Source organism: Amphiura filiformis, chromosome 9, assembly GCF_039555335.1.
Source record: "Amphiura filiformis chromosome 9, Afil_fr2py, whole genome shotgun sequence".
Taxonomy (NCBI): Eukaryota; Metazoa; Echinodermata; class Ophiuroidea; order Amphilepidida; family Amphiuridae; genus Amphiura; species Amphiura filiformis.
Window position 1 is genome coordinate 5,018,263 of NC_092636.1, and position 20,695 is coordinate 5,038,957.

At 37.8% G+C, this 20,695-nt stretch overlaps 1 protein-coding gene across 1 annotated transcript in view; it reads left to right on the top strand.

Annotated features, from left to right (window-relative positions):
- The window catches only part of LOC140160541 (nuclear pore complex protein Nup98-Nup96-like), a 55,380-nt gene that overhangs the window by 18,045 nt on the left and 16,640 nt on the right, over positions 1-20,695 (top strand). Inside the window, 14 exon segments of the mRNA XM_072183781.1 lie at positions 271-381; positions 1,139-1,286; positions 2,936-3,034; positions 3,037-3,187; positions 3,983-4,091; positions 4,747-4,827; positions 5,954-6,013; positions 6,221-6,328; positions 8,799-8,923; positions 9,491-9,604; positions 10,564-10,901; positions 12,310-12,563; positions 13,037-13,144; positions 18,708-18,924. Of these exon segments, the coding sequence (XP_072039882.1) occupies positions 271-381; positions 1,139-1,286; positions 2,936-3,034; positions 3,037-3,187; positions 3,983-4,091; positions 4,747-4,827; positions 5,954-6,013; positions 6,221-6,328; positions 8,799-8,923; positions 9,491-9,604; positions 10,564-10,901; positions 12,310-12,563; positions 13,037-13,144; positions 18,708-18,924 (2,023 nt within the window).

Here is a 20,695-nt window from a genome sequence, read left to right on the forward strand (position 1 = left end):
CTAAATCCTGGAAAATCAGGTTGCAATTTGTTTGTTTTTTAATGATGATTTTACAGACATGTTCAAAAATCATTATTTTTCACTTAAAATTAATATTTTATTGAAAGACCAGTTGTTTATTCTGTAAGCTTACCATGCGATTCTACGCACAACAAGACACCCCACACCTATCCCACCCGACCCACCACACACATGTACTTACTTTTACTGACGAGAGGTAATGTAGTTCAGAGAAAATGAATTCAATTGTCAACTCTTGTTATATTGCAGAGTTTGTTTGGACAGCCTACAACTCAATCTAGTTTGTTTGGCCAGACTTCCACAGGAGGCTTTGGGACTACAACAGGATTTGGCACCACTACTGGATTTGGACAAACCCAGGTACCTTACCCAATCCACACTGTCTATCTCTGTCTTTGGTTTTTGCAGAAGGCGAAGCCAAACCTGATATCAAAATGAGTTTACTGTAACAAATGTGCGCAAAGCGCGCACAAATTTATGGGTCAAAATTAAAAGAAATTGTAACCAAAATGGTCCATTTTATCCTGTTATTTTATAGCTACAGTAGCTAACACTGGTGTGCAGTCACACAGTATCGATCGATAGATATATATTTTATTTCCATGCCAAAGTAATACATACATAACATTACATACATTTCATTGATTAACATGTCACTAATTAGGCATGGCGGAGCGGTCCAAAAGGCCAAAGGAGGCCAGAGGTGGACAACACCTTCTTCCATTACATTACATTACACCTATGTTAAACCAAAGTACAAGAGAACACAAGGACAGAACACATAAAATTATGAAAAGCGCACTTGGTGACCAAATCAGGACTCAAGGCTTGAGATGTAATTGCTTCCTGGCACAGAAATGAGAATCTCTACATATTGATGATTTCAAATACAAAATGCCAAGAATATTTAGATAAATATAATATATTAAATTTAAACCCTGATTTGGATAGATAATTTGTTTCAAACACAAATAACATGTAAATATTTGTTACGGCATATGATTCTGTTAGTACATGACATTTCCTTTAAAAAAGGAAAAGGGGAAGAACATTTTTTATTGTAAATTAATCTGACATGTAATAATATTACTCTTATTTTTCTTTTGTCTATTTCCAGCAGGGAGGTGGCCTCTTTGGCAATAAACCTACAGGTTTTGGAACCCCCACCCAGACTGGAGGTGGGCTTGGAGGAGCTGCTGGTGGTGGATTATTCGGAGGACAGAAACCGGGCCTGACTCTTGGAGGTACCACAGGCACCGGATTCGGTAAGGGTTGGTATTGCATGTATGTTGTTTTGTTATACTAACATTTTTTCAGTAGGGCAAGTTTACCAAAGAATTTTACTTACTTTTGGGTATCCAAAACCAGTACAAGCTGGCTATGGACTGAAGAGGTTACATGTGCAAATAGCACCATGAGTATGTAACATTATTTGCAGGCCTTGTCTTTTGAAAATTGATGGCGAGTGACAAATCACTCTCCTCAAAAATTGCCAGGTGAGCTGTAGGCGAGTGATTTTAATTACTTGTATTAATATTTCACCAAATGTAGGCGAGTGATAAAAAGCTCTCCTCAGCTTCATTTTAGGCGAGTGATGGCGAGTGATCACTCTCACTCGCCTCAAAAGACAAGGCCTGTATTTGAAAGCTGCCATTATTTGATTGTTACCCATGGGGACTAAACTAAAGTACCTCATGCATTTTAAAGTTGTGTTGTGTGTCTGTGCATCAGTCAGTGTGTTGGGGGTGTGTAGGGGTGTGTAGGGGTTGTGTGTCAGTCCGTCAAAAATTATGCATGGCTTTGAATTAAAATTTGGTCTTGTATGCATGGTACACAACCGGTTGCAACCAAACTTGGGTCATAGCTACACTATGGGAACCATCATGTATTGGTGGTGTTCAAGGTCATACAGAGAGGTCAAAGGTCCTATGAGATCAAGTTGTAAATGGCAATTATGTAAGACTGGGTTAAAATTTGGTCTCATGTGCACAGTTTAAATTTTATTGCAACCAAACGGCACCTTCTTGTATTGGTGGTATCCATGGTAATATACTGAGGTCAAAGGTCATTTAAAGTCAACTTGCAAATTAGGCTGAAAATGAAAATCTGGTCTTTGATAAATCCAAGACTGAAAATATTGGATCCAAAATACAAGAATGATGAAATTGGATGCTTTACTCCCAATATTTATTGGTTGAGCTATGAGTTTTAAAATACTGGACTGAACGTATCTGAGTCCGATATTTTAAAACCCATAGCTCGACTAATAAATATGGGCTTAGTCAATCCAATTTTATATCAAACTTGGACCATAACTGCACAATGGGAACGTTCATGTAATGGTGTTTAAGGTCAAACACTGAGGTCAAAGGTCATTTGAGGTTGTAAAATAAGCTGACAATGAAAAAAAAAATCACACATGAACATATACTATGCATGGTGTTCATTGTCTTTGGCTGCATGATTTACCCAGTGGATGTTGGGAAGTGCTTTAATCATCCTCTAATGCTGAATACTGCATACAAGCATTTGGCTACCTGCCAAAGGGCCGGGTCAATTGTCAGGAAATAAGATTGGTTAGGCAACGAAACAAACACCAGCATTTGTTTGTTGTTGTTTTCAGCAAATGATTCTAAAAATAGCTAAAATCTGCAAATAAATTGAATTTATTCCCTCTTTTGTCATTATACTTTTTTCAGTGAAAATAAGTTTACGGTTTGCCCCAAACAGCTGATTTTACATGTAACAACACTTTCCATCAAATTCAATGGCTAATTTTTACATGCATACAGCAAATTAAAAAAAAATCTCAGAAATGGAAAATTTGGGTTTTGTGGAATATGTTTTTTTTTTGTGTTGCCTTACCCACTTCAATACCTGCCTTGTTAATAATATATTGTATTTTGCTTTACAGGTGGATTTGGCACCAGTACTGGCACAGGTGGACTCTTTGGTGCTAAACCAGCCACAGGGTTTGGCACCGGTCTTGGCACTGGTCTTGGCACTGGACTGGGTACGGATTAGGAACAGGCACCACTGGAGGAGGCTTGTTTGGAACAACAAACCAACCTAGTACGTTAGGTGGATTCGGAGGAGGCTTTGGAACCGGTCTTGGCGGTACAAGTAGCGGTCTGGGTCTTGCTGGAACAAACACTGGCCTAGGCAGGTAAGTAGAACGCTATGGGTGTTTTGCCGAGCCATTCAAAGCGAGGACAAGATATTCTTTCCCACATTCAAAGTGAGGATATTTTGACAAAGTGAGGTCAAAATCCGACACTCTTCCTATAGGGGATATGGGGGGGGGGGTATAGGCTATTATCTCACTTTGTATGATCGTTTACAGACAAGGTGAGGTGACCTCACTTTGAATGTGTTGTTCATAAAAATGTCCTCACTTTGAATGCCATTACAAACCCCATTTACACATGTGTGTATCACAAGTCCTCGCTTTGAATGCCCGCACACATAGGGGTGCACACTTCAGTGTAAACGGGCTTAGCGATATTGATCACAGCGCTATACCTGTGCTGCTGGACATTCTGTATGATAGCACTACGGAATAATTTTTTATATTGATAAACATTTTTGTGCATGTGATGTGACCTGTATGCAGAGAGTTGCATCACACGGTAGACTGTAAAATCGCACCAGCTAAATTTGCACGCTACAGAGCCTGAAAAAAAGATCCAGCGAACCACAAATTGACACACGTATGGGTGCTGCCATGGGGTGCTAATGGGTGCTGGGGTGCTAATGAACGCGTCGCCAGCACAAGCGTCCGATGCGATCAATAACGCGTATAGGGCGCATACAAGTGTGTGCCTCTGGCGCCGGTAGTTCAGGATACGCGATTACAGGGTCAATGGCTGCTTCCACGCAGTAACACACTTCTGAACTGAGTGTCAGGGCCCTGGTTGCATCTATTTCATTTCAACTTGATATTGTGTATTTTTCTTTTCAGTGCTGGTGTAGGAGGAGGTGCAGGAGGTAATCAGCAGCTACAGCAGCAGATGCTGGTGCTGTTAAACTCACCCTATGGAGACAATCCTCTCTTTAGGAATAACATCACAGTAAGTTGATACAAGTAGTTCCAACTCAAAGAAGTCTAGTTACAGCGTACATGCTGCAAGTAGCTGACAAACTGCCCTCTTTTGCATGTGTAATGAGTCATAACTTATGGTGAATTGTTGCAACCCTGATACACTTTGTGGGATTAGGTTGATGTCATCATTGTAACCATTGTACCATGATTTCCCTTAAAGAGGAATCCCTGCCAGAGCAGTTCTTCTGGGATGAACCAAACCTGCCTGGTTATCAAATTAATCAGTGACAAGATTATCTCTGAATTTGATAGGTGCTGATTGATGCAATAACATTAAAACATCAATTAGCAACTCTCAAATTCAGTGATAACCTTGTCACTGGTTTAATTTGATAACCAAGCAGGTTTGGTTCACCCCAGAACTACTTTGCGGTACTTCCTCTTTAATTGCAATGTTCAATTCCATTCATAAACCACACACCCCTTGAGAAAGATTTAAGATTCCAACTAAATTTTAGTTTTTCAGTCAGGTTGCTTATGTGAATGCTCTGTTTAGTTCACATAATCTTTAGGAGAGAAAAATAATATTTTGAAAAGAAAACTTCTTGTAAGAATTTTTGCGAAATGCAAAATTGTTATAACCTTCCATAATATTTAATTTGTATAATTTTTATTTTTGACAGAATTCTGACAAGACAGATGAAACGTTAAAACCCATCAGTGCTGCAGCACAAAAAGCACTAAGCACGCCACCACATTATAAGGTAAGAAATCGCACCAATAAAAGGCCTTCAGGCAATGAAAGGAAAAAAAACCCTGTTCTACAGGCGGACAGACTTGCTAAGTCGGGATTGGTCAGGATTTAAAAAAAATTCATAGAGGAGGCTAAATGATAAAAAGAAAATGAGAATCACCAAAACCTTGAAAAATCTGATTAAAATCTGATAATTTTTTTTGCTTTTTGCAAACATTTTTTAAAATCATTTTGCAATTTCAGTAAAAATCAATTTACTTGTCAAAAATAGCTGTTTTTAATTTCATATGAAACCCAAAATCTGGGTCAGTCAGGCCCAGGTGGTGTATGACGTGCATTCCCTAAATTCAGTAAATTTTCATCGTCAACTGTGTAATTGAATGGGATTATTTTGAAATTTTAAAGCGCTTGAAATATCACAAACAAATAGGCCTATGTTGATAAATAATATAAATACAAGCTAAAACCGTTGGGGTTCGATAATGAACCCCACAAAACTAACCGAGTATATGGAAAATGCCATACGGCCGGGCGGTTTCACGAGTTGCCGGCTCGATCATGTCATCCGCCGCTTGGTCAGGCCCATTTACAGGTTTTTTAAACCTAGAATATGACTAAATAAATTAATCGAAATGTCAAAGAGGGAGTATCATTGAAATTTGCATCATTTTTCGGAGACTGTCTTTTGGAATTTGCAGGAGAGCTTTATTCTGGAGCTTTCAAGGAGAACTGTTTAGAGCATTTACACTAAGAATATAAGGAGAGAATGGTCAACCAAGGACAGCTAAAAATCGCTATCCAGAATCAGATTTAAGGAGAGCAGTAGAGAGTGATTGCTCTTTGTCTCCTCAAAAGGCAGTCCCTGATTAAAAATCCAGGCATGTTTGTTGTCATAAAATTCTCAAAACTGGTACTCAATTTATGGAATTAATGAATTCTTGGGCAGCCAGACTTTGAACAGCAGGAACAAAGTGATATTTGTTATGTGCATATTGATAAGTTTGTTCAAGGGTAGGTACTCACTAGTTGATCATCATATCATTAGTTCAAATTGGTTGTATTTAATTGTTATAAAGACATCCTTTATACTGCCCATATCAATGTAAAAGCAAATGTACCAATTTATATCAATACAGGTATCAGCCAGACCGTCACCCAAATTGCGCCCCAGACCTATCCAGTCTGTAGGCAACAAGGTTAGTATTTGTTAAAACCTATTGAGAATTAGAAATACATTAGAGACATCATTAATGATTAATGATTAAGCTTAAGAATTTCAATAATTCAGAGTTCACAAACTTCTTTAACAGGGTAAAACAATCACCAAATGGCAAAATATGCCAGCATAATTTCCAAGACAGGATTAAAAATTCATATATTCGTATTCATGTTGTTATTTACAGTCCAAATTATTTGATGGATTTGAAGAAGAGGATGCCACACTCAACTCTGCTATATTTGTGAAGAGAAGAAGTGTCAAGAAGCTGGTAATCAAGAAGAAATCGGACAAGGTGAGTCGCTATACATATCGCATAAATTACAAGTTTTCATGGTTGTACAAATTATTGCAGTTGTTGATGAAAGCTTATAAGCACAAGTAGGCTGCAGCAATTTTGGCTTTGATAGCATATCTTTAGAAAATACTGCAGTGGTCGAGGAAGGCCTACGAGCGTCTTCTGGACTAAGTGGAGTGTTTTCTGTTTTAAAGGTAGACGCTGCACTGGGAGGCATGGATACAACCGACGGAGGCATCGGGATAACATCTTTCTTTTTATCATCTTCTTCGGTAACTGGTAAGGCTGATGGACCGTAGCGAAGGGGTTGATGTTGTTGCGGTTTTGAAGACAAGTGTACGTTTTTCATCGTCGCTGGAAGGTAACAAGCACATGGAGGTCGTGGTTTCCGCGATTTTGGTTTAGATGTCACTTCTGGACTCACTGCAGTTTTCGATGAAGGTGCAAAAGCACGAGTTGGTTGCAGCAGTTTTGGTTTTGATGGCATGTACATTTCCGCGATGCTCTCTTTCGGTTTGTCTTGTGATGCTTTCTTTCGACTGACTGAAGCAGCCAGCGATGGCTTACCAGCACTGGATGTTTTCAGCAGAATAGGACATGAAGGTATACATAACGCCATTATGTTTTTACTCAATTTGTCGTCTCCGAAGAAGCTGGAGCGGCTGGTGTGGATTTACGGGTGCAAGTTGTTTTGGGCAGAACTGCATAAGTTGGCAAGGACAACTCCATGATTCTTTCTTTAGGTTCGTCATCTTCAGAACTGTCATGAGTGGCCGATGAAGTCTTAGCACAAGTTGTTTGTGGCAAAATGGCATAAGACTGTAGAGAAAGCTTGATTTTTTTCTTTCTGTTCGTCGTCTTCAGAAGTAACCGGAGATTTGGAGGAAGGCTTACGAGCACAGGTTGTTCGTGGGTAGAATGGGCGGAAATTGCTAAATGGGTTGTCGCTGTTGTCATTGTCATCTCCAAACGTAGCTGGTGTTGGAGGCCTTGGGGCCAATAATGGCTTCCTTGGATACAAGTGTTTGCGCGTATCTTTGACCTGTTCGGGTGATATTTTCATCTAGGTTCTATTTGCGTGGTGGTTTGATGCGGTAATCATCCCTGATGGTGTGATGTCAGGCAGGTAACTGGACACACCACTTCCGGTCGGCAAAATGTACTGCCTTCGGTTTTTTGAGACGTCGTAGGTTGAAAGCTTCTGGTCGTTTTGGCAGCAGCGGTGCCGGGACGAGGAACGGACGGTGGCTGGGACACTATTTCAGGTGTCTGTTTCTGCTGGTTCTCAGATTTCAAGACGCTCTGATGGTAGTATCCTCCAGGTCTGGTTTTGGGAGTTCATGACGAGAGATGGAGCGTCTCTGGAGTTCATGATGTTCAAAACATCTCGGCAAGAGGTGAAGCCCTTTGTTGGTGTGGAAATTACTTTGTCCACTTCCTTCATTGTATCAACCATGTCTGGAGGAGTGAGTCTTCCAGATCTTTGTTCCCATCATCTGCTGCCAACAGCTCCAGGAGAGAGTCAATGCAAGACGGAGAGTGTGTGATCGTCTCTTCGAAATCCTCATCCCCCATGTACTTTTCCCATTGTGGAGTGGGCTCACGATCCAAATCATATTGCTTTTTGTCTTTCCCTAAACGACGAGCACGGTTCTTGTGATTGTGTTTAGGACGCTTTTGACGCTCTTTTTTTCTGCTCGCTGACAATCTCTTTGTCTCCATCGAAGTCAACATCACACATCAAATCTGGAATAGGCTTCAGGCGGGTGTTAGGCTGAGTATACAACTCCGGGATGTCCAAAGATGGGCCAAGCTTTTCTGATGGAGGCCAAATAGACCGTGTGTAAAGGTGGCGGTCTTGGTGCGATCTTCGTCTTTTCACCAATATATTCGGATTGGTTGGTGACATCAGGTCGTGGAGTATCACACTCATCGACATCGATCGTCCAGGAGATAGCTGGTTTCAAGAATTTATCTGGATTATCATCAGATATCTTGATATCCCATTATCCTTTGCTGATCGTATATTTGACTCAAAATAATCGTTTTCCGAAGAATTTTTCCTAAAAATAATCGTTTTCCGAAGAAACTAAAATATGAACAACCGTAACCAACGCTGGCGATGGAACCTGGATAGAAGCCAACAATGGTTCAGGGCATTTCCCCCTTCCAAGAAAAATCTAGCTTTAGTATCACCTTTATAGTACCCATTCCATTGCTTTAATTATATCAATATTTGAATGCAAACTCAGTAATCATTTATGGAAAAACAAAAAAACAAAAACTCAGTAATCATGCTCCTCTCCGACCTGCCAAAGGTAGGAATTTGCCAACACAAACAAAGGTCTTCTTTGTCAGATATCACAAACAATTGTGTAGATGAAAAGAACCATTTGTTCAGTATAGAGCACTGGATTTCATACAGATTGACTCATATTGTGATTTTGTTCTCTTTTCTTGTTGTCAGGATTCTCTTGAAGACAGTCAGCATCCATTAAGCGCAACCCGTGCCTTTAGCCAAGAGGAAGAGTTAATATCACCATTGCCAGCTTACCCCAAAGATTCACTTGCACAGACTCATATGCAAAGACTGTAAGTAAAAGATAAGGGTGTGAGTGAGTCCCTATCCTAATCCTATTACCCGGGCAGGAAATTCCCTGCCCAGGTACCCGAAATGTTTTTTTCAAAGTTTTTTTCGGTTTTGTAGTGTCTCTGGACCTAGACCTAAATGCTAGGATCATTCATGGTTGACCTAAAAAAAAAAATTCAAGATGATTTTGTATTTTTAATATGAAAATTGATAATTTGTATTCATGTCATACTCTATTAATGATTTCAAAATGCATTGAATTTGAAAATCCGCCGGGTACCCGGGCACAAAATTACCCGAAAATCACACCCCTAGTAAAAGAACTAGGCCATAGCTAGGAAACATGCTATTTATAGATTGTATTGCAGGATATTTAGCAGTGTTATTCTTTGTGGGATTTTGTATGTTTTGATCAGTTGTAGTTACGGTTTATTGTATTTGTGCTGTCAAACAATTATGGGTCAAAATACTTATTGACAAGCGCTTTTAAACAAAAAGTGGATAATTTTTGCATAATCGAAGGTTTGCAAGTATTTATAGCTTACATCTTTATTATGTCATCATTTCAGTAGTGAAGAACAAAGATCATCATCTCCTGCCAAGACCAGTCCTACATCCCCTGGAAATGGCCCAGCACAGAAGTTATTCTCCACCATTGCTAAACCTGACAGCTCTCCTAGCAGGTAATAGTTACCATCGGAACTTGACTTTCATTAGATTTTGACTGAATTTTCTTGTTTGGGTGTGTTATCGCAGATTACTGTTTAGGCCAATATTAAGCGCATACAGATATTTTTGTAGTTACGAGTTTCATTGCTATTTTCGCAGGGTGATGTTGCGGTTGTAGGCTCTTTTAGTAATTAGGTTTCATTATCGAGCACATTCCTGGCGTGTTGAATTCACGGACCTCTGTCAAACCGCCAAAAAAATTGGCTTATACAGTATACGCTGATTACTTTTATAGCACAGTCATTTTAACATTTTTCTCAAAAAAGTCAAAAGATGGAGAAAGAAAGTATGAGACTCTGAAGGTCAAGGTCATTCAATCAAGGTTAAATCCTGCCCTTTGGCAGGCAATCCTGTGCAATTTGATAGGGGCACCTATAGGCAATGACGTTCTTTTGAATAACTTGAAAACCTAACAGAAACCAAGGGACTGCCAAACAGGGAAACCAAAGGTAATTGTGCCCTAAATTATGTGAAGGTGGAAACAGCATGTGGTTTGATTTTAGATTTTGAAGACAGTTCCTGTAATTTTTTTACATATGTGATGTAATCTGGTCCACGGAGTTCAAAGGCGGCAAATTTGAAATTGAGATAAAGGCAAATATGCGGAGCAAAAAACAATAAAATACATAAGAAAATAGACATCACAAAACTTTATAACTTTAGAACCAAGTATAATAGACTTTTGGTGTTTCAATATATGGTAGCCTAATGTTTGCATAAGTAACTCAATTTTCAAAAATGCCTCCTTTGGCCTCCATTAACTGGATCGTGTCACATGACATTTGGGTCGATAAGAGAAATGTAGCTATGATCACTTACTGTTTGGTTGATCATATTTTCATGATTGTAATAACGGACTGATTTCAAATTCCACACGTTTTATTCATCTTAATCTTTCTGTAACCCTTTCCAGTCACAACAAGCCAGAAGATCCAGACTGCACCATCGCAGCACTCAATGTGAAAAACGCACACATATCAAGAGGTTCAACTGAGCTGGACTCCACCTCTGATCTTGATCGTTCTTCTAGCCAAGAGGATAACCAAGAAAACATTCCACCTCCGCATCCAGCCGGAGTCGCTTTGAGACGGACTGGGTATTACATAATCCCATCCTTGGAGGAGCTTGCCGATGCAACTGATGAAAATGGGGATTGTAAAGTGGAAGATTTGACCATAGGAAGAGAAGGGTATGGAAGCGTATTCTTCCCAGGAGAAACAGATCTGACAGGAATGAATCTAGATGAAATAGGTAAGGCAATTCCATAGCATATTGTTTGCAGACAATACTAACTTGTAATAAGCCATTTATGGAGAAAGAAGTAGAAATACAGCAATACAAATTTTTTTTACTGTTTTTACTGTTTCATCATGATACAGGAATAATGATTTCTCTTTTTCCACTTGAAGCGGATTCATAGATAAATAATTATTTCACATTCTGCTGTAAAATTAAATACATGTGCATGTCAATAATTTTTATCATGGAAAATACATGTACTGTTCTCTTTGCCACTCAAGACATGTTAAAAGACAAACAAAATAATATTGCACACTTATAGGTTAATGAACGCATATTATTTGTTGGGAGAGAAATTAGACAAAATAATGCACGTTCGCTGATGTTGATGCGTCTAATGTACAAACCCCGAAGGGGGAAGTGCATTAGACGCATCAACATTAGCTATTATTGATTTACATGTACAGCTCTCTTCCCAAGTAAAAGTGGCACAATTGTGATTTTACCCTTTCGTTGTTAAATAAACATATCTCGAGATTGAAACAAGCAAATTGAACAAAACAAATGGCATTTGAGAGCGAAGACTGCGCCCTTTAAGTTGATGTTAGCATCATGTCACAACGGTATTTTCTAATTGCCAAATAGGGCGCTTTTCATTTGCACAATTTTTTTTGATATGTCTTGTGAGATGTTGGTCTTTATCTCTTGTACTAGTGAGAATAATTCAGTTTTCTTTTAACAGTCACAGAACTAAAAAAAAGTGCAATGATTTATAGTCTGTTACGCATAGATTCAAACCCACAAGTGTCCGCAAACTTTACAGGAATTCACTGAACATTGTGGCCCAAGACACGCCATATAAACATTTAGCAATGTTCAGGGACTTGTTAATGCTGGTTTCATACTTTCCTGCCGATTGCCGCTCTGAAGATGATTTTGCTTTCGCACCAGTGACCAGCGGTAAGCCGATATACCGATCACTCCACCGCTTTGCCCATGTGGCAGCATCCCTAGGAGTTAAATTCAAGTCAACACGGAGCGGTGCCACTCTGATGTATGAGAACAAAATACGATTTTGGAGCGGTGCAGAGCGGCAACATTGGCTTTCAGAGTCATGCCACTGGCGCTCAGCGGTGTGCAGCTCGGCATGATGAAGCGTCACACCACTCAGCAGCAATCATAAGCAGCTGAAGTGCACAACCTATACCACAATCAATTATCAATATACCATAAAAACCCAGCTCCCTGAGTTCTTGTACAGGTAACTTAGTCAAGCAAGCAGTTAGTTCCTTGACCAGGGGAATTACAAGTTGGCTTAAATTTCACGAGAACAAACAGAGAATGAGCCAGCCATGAAACTTAAAATTTGCATCATTGTATCTAGTCTCTCATTTTACTAAAATATGCTTCTTCCCAACAGTTCACATTCGTAGAAAGGAGATCACCGTGTACCCAGACGATGACAACAAACCAGACATTGGTGATGGACTCAACAAGAAGGCAGAGGTCACACTGGACAGGACGTGGCCACTGGACAAGACAAATAGACAACCCATTGATGACCCAGACAGGTTGAGGGCAATGGACTATGCTGGGAAGCTGGAAAGAGCTACGGCTAAACTGGGAGCAACATTCCTTGAATACAGGGCTGAGACTGGTTCATGGGTGTTTAGGGTAAGTATCTATGGCACAATTCATGTTTTACAAGAATAGACCAGACCCTATAGCGATAAACCAACCAGAATGGTATAACAATTGAAATGGTAGCCATGCTGGAAGACAGTTCTGAGATGATGGGAGATACAGGTATTAGAAATTCCCTGTGGAGGACAGAATTTTATGTAAATTAAGACAACCATGTCATGAGTGTTGTATTACATACCCTTGATTATATTTTTTAGGTATGTGTCACTGTTAAAGGTTTTTGATATTTTTACAATGTTGCAATCTGCTGCTGACAGTTCCAATTTGGATTTTTGACGTTTCGGCAACATACAGCACATTATATAAAAGCTGTGTAGAGGAAGGAGCTTTGATTTATTACGGATTTGTGAATTTAAGTTCTCTCCATGGCATGAAATTCTTTTGGAAGTAAATAACATGCATTTTAAACATCTTTTCCTTCAATTTTAAATTAACCACTACAGGTACAGCATTTCAGCAAGTATGGGTTAACCGACAAGGACGAAGAAGAAGATGAAGCAGCCCCTGGAGGGCAGCAGCCACCAGCCAGACAACCGCTTCCTAAAGATCAGGTGGGCTTCTGTTGAATAGCAAGCTAACCATGTTGTAGCAAAAATGGCAATGCTACATGATAAGTCTCATTTGTTGAATGTGGCCATTTTGTGTGGCTAATTTGATGTGTGTTGTGGCACGGATGCACCTGTTTGGAGAGCAAGAAGATGATGTGTTTGTGAGAGCAGGTGGTTGTGTGTGTGCTGGCATGGGTTGTAGGATTGCCAAAAAAAATTCCCGCCAAAATTGTGCTTATAGTCACCAACTTGTTACACTTATTTCTCCTAACCATTGCCATCTATGACTAAGGATACTTCAAAATGTTCTGGTTGAGAAGGGTGAAAAGTGACAACATTTTTATGATGGGTTATTCCATTTAAAATCATACTACCCCTGTGGAAGATTTTGGAAATATCTTTCACAGAGGGAGTATGAATTTCAAATGGAATGAATACATAAATCAAATTGCAAGCCCATTGGAAAGCAAGTGGAAAAAAAAAGTTGAAATCTTCATTTGGGCTTTGTGATTGTGAGATTGGTAACCCTGCATTTTAGAAAATACTACATTATTAATGTATTAGGCAAAAAAGTTTTATTAGTCTCAGATGGAAAAACAGCAAAGCAGTATGCAGTTTTCATTTGTTTCCAAATGAGACTAAGCAATATGGGCAAATTCTTCTTTTTCACTTGCATTTATGGCTCACTTTTTTTTCTTTCTTTTTTGGTTGCTTTGCAGCTGATTTTCAGATTTTCCCCTAAAAAAACATGAAAAAAACAACAACTTTGTGTGCTAGAAAGATGTAAACCTGTGTGCATGGTCATCAGAGACAATTTATTTGTTTTGTCTTAGCATTATAGTGAAATTCAGAAAGTAAACTTAAGATGTAGTGAGCATTTATTCAGAAAAGTAGCGTTTTACTACTCAGGACAATTCTCTCCCGTAAACATAAGTACAAGGTAAAATAATGTAACAAAAAAAAGTCAATAGTAGTATAATATTTGTATAATAATGATAGAACAACTTGGAAGAACATGCATGAAAATGATATATCATGTATGCGTAATGACTTACAGTAAAGTAACTAACTTAATTTTGGACCACTTTCAAAGTTGTCAAAGCTGTCATCATTTCCGCGCAAAGGAAGTTTGTGGTATATCAATTGATGTTTTACATCAGCACAAATCATGAGTTTGCTTTGAAATGGTTTGATATTTGTAATGGACTATTCCAGTTGAAATCCTTACACCCCCTGAGGAAGACTCAATCTAACCTGCCATATGGGGAGTGTGAAATTCAAAGGAGGTAACCTGAATGAGTGACTCCATTTGACATTTACACTCCCTATGTGGGAGTTTAAAGGTATGTCTTCCATAGTGGGTGTATGGATTTCAACTGGAATAACCTGACTAATGGAAAGAAATATTTAAGTTTTGTTGTAATGTATATAATATATTTTTGGTTTATTTATTCCTTTTTTTTTTTTAAATCTTTTTACTTTTTTTCTGAACATCTTTCTTTTCTTATCATTGGCAAGATTGTTTTGTTCATAATGAGTTTCAGGGATTTTGTATTGATTGATTGGTGTATGACTTGATAGAATTATTATCAGTTCTTTATCAATCAATCATGTACAGTAATTATGCCATATCTATTCTTGTAGACAATATTTTGTGTCACTGGGTGTGTAATGGACGTAGCAGACGCATGTAAACCCCATTTGCTCTAACTGAAGGTTATTGAGAGTTGATAAGTCCCAATATTGATAAAAACCAAATCACACTTATAACACACATAAGTTCACTGTCAACAACTGAGAAATTAGCATAATATTTTGGACTAAAATAGTTAAACTGTATACAGTTTTTACCACCATGCTACATGTCTCTAATCATTGGTATTACTTCTTGAGTACGCCGTTGGAACTTGTGGTTAGTGAAATCAGTAAGGTAAACCATATCACACCTTCACTCTTAGAGCGAATGGACTTTAGTTACGCCCATGTATAAAATGGCACATTTTCTTCATTCATTTGAATTCTTACTGTTTCAGGGATTTTAATTGATCGATTGGTTCATGGGTTGACATAATTATTATCAGTTCTTTATCAATCGATCATACATTGTATAATCATGTATATACAGTAATTATGTAAAAGTATTCATATTTTTGATAAAAACGATATTGTACTATATTACGAATAAGATCATTTTGTATCATCACAGCGTTTGCATCCACTGAGGTAGTTTTTGTCTATGTCAGAAAATTCATGTTACAGGTAATCTCTCTTCATTGGAGAACAAGAATTAAATCTTGATTCCTGTAATTTATGGGGCAATTTTTTTTCAAAGTAGACATTCTTGGGTTAATTTTGATTTATTTCTAGAATTGGGAAATACTCCCTTCATTTTATTTTACATAGTAGAATGTATAGAGGTTATCCACTTCACTCATGTGTGACTTCTAACAAAAGGTGCTGGTTCCCATAGTATTCCTCGTTCAAGCCAATTCAATGCATGACCTCGGAGTTACCTGCATGACTTTGGTGGGCTATTTTGAAACAGTTATGGTTGCACATGCAGGTACTTCTTTTGAAAGTCCTAAATAAGGTATAGCAGTCGCTGATAGGATATGCAACTTAGAGAACATAGATAACTTCTATAGAAGCTAACAGACTTTCTTTTAAAGGGATCAATCATCATTCTGTCAAGTTTAGAGAGTAAATTTGGAATTTTCTGGATGCAGATACTCTAGGTGACTTTATGTACAAAATATAAATATTTTAATATCTCTACATCATTTGTTTGTTGCAAGTGTTATTTTGATTCATTAATTGGATTTCATGCAATTTGTATTAAATCTCAAAAAGTTAAAAACAATTTTTATTTCATTTCATTTCAAAATCAATTCATGGAGAATAGGTCAGATAGGTTTGAATTTTGAATTCAGTGCGTCAAAATAACACTATATCGTATGTGACTTTACCAATAAATTGATTCTTTGGTTGCACAATTGATAATTATTATCAAATTGTTGCCGTGAATCAGACATGTCAGGTAAACAGATTTGCTCAAATAGCTGATTAAGGGATCTAAAATGAGCGTTTATTTGCGTTTCGACAGTATTTTTTGAGGACATGAGAGCACCTCAGACCTATCAGATTGCATTCTGAATACTGAAGCATGTCTTTCTGATATCAAATAATTTTCATTTTTGAAAATCACAATATAATACAGATTTTATGACAAATTATAAAAATTTGATATTTTTCAAATTTTTGATATATAACAGTCCTCGAAGTAAATTTTATAAATCTAATGATATATTCTTAAAGTGTATGTAGCAGGGAGGAAAAGCCGACGGTCAATTGAAAATTTTGACCTTTCATATTGAAGATATGGATTTTTTTTCCCAAAAAGACCTAATTTTTTTGGTGTTTTGGGAAAAAAATCCATATCTTCAATACGTAAAGGTCAAAATTTTCAATTGATCGTCGGCTTTTCATCCCACCTACATACACTTTAAGTATAAATCATCAGATTTATAAAGTTTACTTCAAGTACTGTTAAATATCAAAAATATCAATTTTAATGATTTGCCATAAAAATGTATCAAAATGCTAATTTCAAAAATCAAAATTATTTGATATCAGAATGACATTCTTCGTATTCAGAATGCAATTCGATATGTCTGATGTGCTCTAATGTCCCAAAATAAATACTGTCCAAACGCTCATACCCCAGCCCTTAATATGATTAACATTTTTATAAGCATTTTTGTAATTTATGTGTATATAATTAAGTAATTTTCTACTTTCCACCATAAATACCTGTAATATTGTGTAAAGGTAATTTTGAACAGTAAAATTGTCAAACCTTTTGAAACACGCTCTTTGTGATCGTACATATGTTCTGGGAATTATTGTTTGTCATATCGTTATGAATTCGGCAGACGGCCGAATCCGGATTCGGCTTTTGGTAAATTCATTTTACGCATTCATTACTTTTGAATTTGAGAATAAGGGATCAATGCTGTACATGATAGAGGGCAGCATGTCAATTTTTTAACGGAGATCAGATGATAAGTATTCAAAAGAGGGCGGCATACAGGGTTAGCTAACGGTCACTCACAGTACGGTCAAAGACGATAACCGTTAAAAATCGATATGCCGCCTCTATAGGTAAAGCATTGATCCCTTGTTCTCTAATTCAAAAGTAATACATGCCAAAAATGAATTTACCAAAAGTCGAATCCGGATTCGGCCGTCTGCCGAATTCATAACGATATAAAGTGGAACTAATACATCTTGATTTATTCATAAAGTGTTACAACAAACTCAACATTTTATGGCAAAACATAATCATGATATTGAATTGTCAAAGTCACCAAGGTCCAGACCAGTGTAAAAAACCATTCTGATGAGCAAGGACAAGGTTGCCTGCCCAAATCCTAGTATAAACATGTAGCAATTGTGGGTAATAGATACTGCACAAAAAACAGATGATGGTTACCTCCATGGCCAGAATTGGCCTGGTCAACAATTCCTCCTCTTTAAAGAGGTACTCAAGTTCCAAGGACATTTTGAAAACAACTCAGCATAAAGTAGTTGAAGAGCAACTGTAATTTTCTTGTTAATAAAAGTAGTAGTATTTTAGAGATTAATGTACATTATGTGTATAATATGTGTAGAATAAACAAGATAAGTGTTACTTGGTTTTCATCAAAGTGTGTTTTATTTAACAGGGAGGCCTGTGCTCTCTAATTTTGATTTAGTTATGAGGAAAAGTTACAATTTTTTTGTGGGATGAGATAAAGTGGTATTTGGATTTAGAAAAATATTAGATTTGCAATAATGTTTGACACAACAAAATAAGACAAGGCACAGGTAACCCTTTGTGTGTGTGAGTGAGAGGAAGAGGTTGATGATTGGAAGGAAAGAGTGAAGTTCTTAGGTTGAATTTTAGGACAGGAGTATTTTTGTCTCACCTGAACTTGCAGCGAGTGTGTTTCTTTAGGTGTGCTACATGTATAGTGCGTGTTCATCTATACTATGATCAGCTCCTAACAGGCTAAAATCTGCGCGCATCAATAAAGTCCAACTTATTTTTATAATTTACGTCTGCGTAAATTCACGAAAGCGTACGTCAGTCAAGCAATAATGCAAAGCGCCACTCGCTTAGGTGGTGTGCCAACATGTTTGTACAATATTCTATATCAATCTTTGATGTTGAGTACCGCTGATTACGAGCTGATCAGAGTATAGGGCACTCACAGCGTGAGCTGTGTGCGTGTAGGGCACCTATGAGGTGATGCCGAGGTGCACACAAAAGGAGATGACTTTGGAATGCATCCCAGGATTGCGTTTTAATGCGGATCCCAGTTCCCGTATAGAGTTGCCCAATGTCAGTAAATAAGTAATTGAAAACAGAGGATTTACCCTGCCCATTTATTATTATCCTTTAGAAAATATGTTGAAAATCATAGGACACTGCTGTATTGTCTGTTGAATTTGCCAGCTTATAATCCAGTTAAAAATTGTTTCATACAATGCCAATTGCCAATAAACATGTTGTCCGTCTCATTAGTCCAAACCAGAGCAAAAGAAAGAGCAGCCTCCAAGACAAGACAAACCAGCTCCACCACCGACACAGTCTCTTCAACAAGACAGACATGTCCCCTCTCTGCAGAGAAGAGAGAGTGCTGGAGGGGATGAGGAGCCTATGGGAGATGATGCAGAGATGGGCGAGATGCCAAGGACTGGTCTTGGTGGTGTGGCGTATGGAGCGTATATGAATGGAGATGGTAAGGACGAAGGCATCCATAGTAGAATTCTTTTGTAGATTAAAGGCCTATCCAGTGATTTGCTCATCCGGAGGATCGTAAAAATCATAAAAATTCCCGATTTTGGCACCTTTGTTAGTGTCATAGATGTGCTAACATAGCCTGTGAGTGGTTAAGCCAAAAGCTTTGTATTAAAGACATTTTACATGAATCTGTAATTTCTCTACTGAGAAATTAGCTATGTGCATTTAAAAGGGGCTTCAACTTTGTCATTACTGCTGTTTTCCTGATTTTTTAATGACTTATCCTTCACTTTTTTGGGCAATTTCTAAACAATTTTTTATTTTTTGACACTTTCGCTGGATCGCTGAATGGGCCTTTAATTGTAAACCCTAGGGTTAGAATTTCATTGCACTATGCGAGAATCAAACTTGCATTAGTAGTTTGCAAGAATCATTTGATTAAGCATCCAATTTTTTGGTCAAAAAGTGGTCAAAAAAAGAAATGAATAGGGTATAAAAATAACACAATGAACAAGAGCTATCATAATACAGAATGTGCCAACATTGATTACGAGCCTGTGACCTTCTATATGTGGTAAATCCTGCATTGTAAATATTATTTGCTGTACGTCGAGCGTAACATCTGTGTATGCTATCATACGCACCTGTTTAACAGTTTGTATGTACAACAGGATTTCTTATGAGGCATGTATGGCTACATTATGCATGTAAACATGATCACAATGCAAATGGGAACTCTGAACATTTTGATACAGATCACTTACTGACAGCGAAAAATTGAGGAAGGAAGCCCGGCCCCCAACTCAACACAAAATTTGACAACCATGAGAGTTACCAAATTGCGCGGAAAAGGGGTTAATTTTTACCAGTAGCAAGGACCTCGAAATTGGCAAAATAGGGGGTATTTAATTTGCACTGTCCGTGAAATTTGACAGTGAAATCAGCAAAATTGGGGTATTTAATTTGCACTGTCCGCGAAATTTGGATAAAAGGGTTACTTAAGAAAATCCGGAAATTTTATGTCAATATTTAGTGTCATTGATAAGGGGTGTTTGAAATTCTAGTCATTGAAAACCACAAAAAAGGGGTTGTTTTTGGCCAAATTTTGTCCTTGATTTTGCATGAAAAAGGGGGGTAAATTTGATGAAAAATCATTGCAAAGGGGGCATTTGAAAGATTTGGTAACTCTCATGGTTGTCAACTTTTGTGTTGAGTTGGGGGAGGAAGAAGCAAAAAAAATTAAACATTTCCCTTTGTCAACTCAAAATAACACCTGCATACTCATGCATTCATTTCATATACCGCAGCAATTCATATTGATAAAAAAAATCCCAAACCTAGTCGTGGACCAACACAATTATGAAAATTAAGGAAGGGCTTAAATCACAGGGATCAATTGATTTTCTCCAGTCTCCAAAAGTGAAGACTTGCTGTGACTCTCTTCAGACAGTTTGGGACATTATGTCTGTGCAATTAAGAATACAATTTTCTATCATTGATATTATTTTTAGGGAGGATCAGTTTGGTTATCAGAAAATAAAGAAGGTATTTACCCCCAGCAACATCTGTTACTGTGACTGAAAAATGTACAATGAATTGCCAGGAATGAGGGTGTTGCTTTTATGGCTAACAAACTAAATGATACTGTCCATTGCTAGAGACAACAATCAGCTAAAGCCCAACTGCTGTATATATCCTAACCACCCGGGTATAAGCCCACCTTCAGGTATAAGCCCACCCCCTATTTTTCAAAACATTCTGGGAATAAG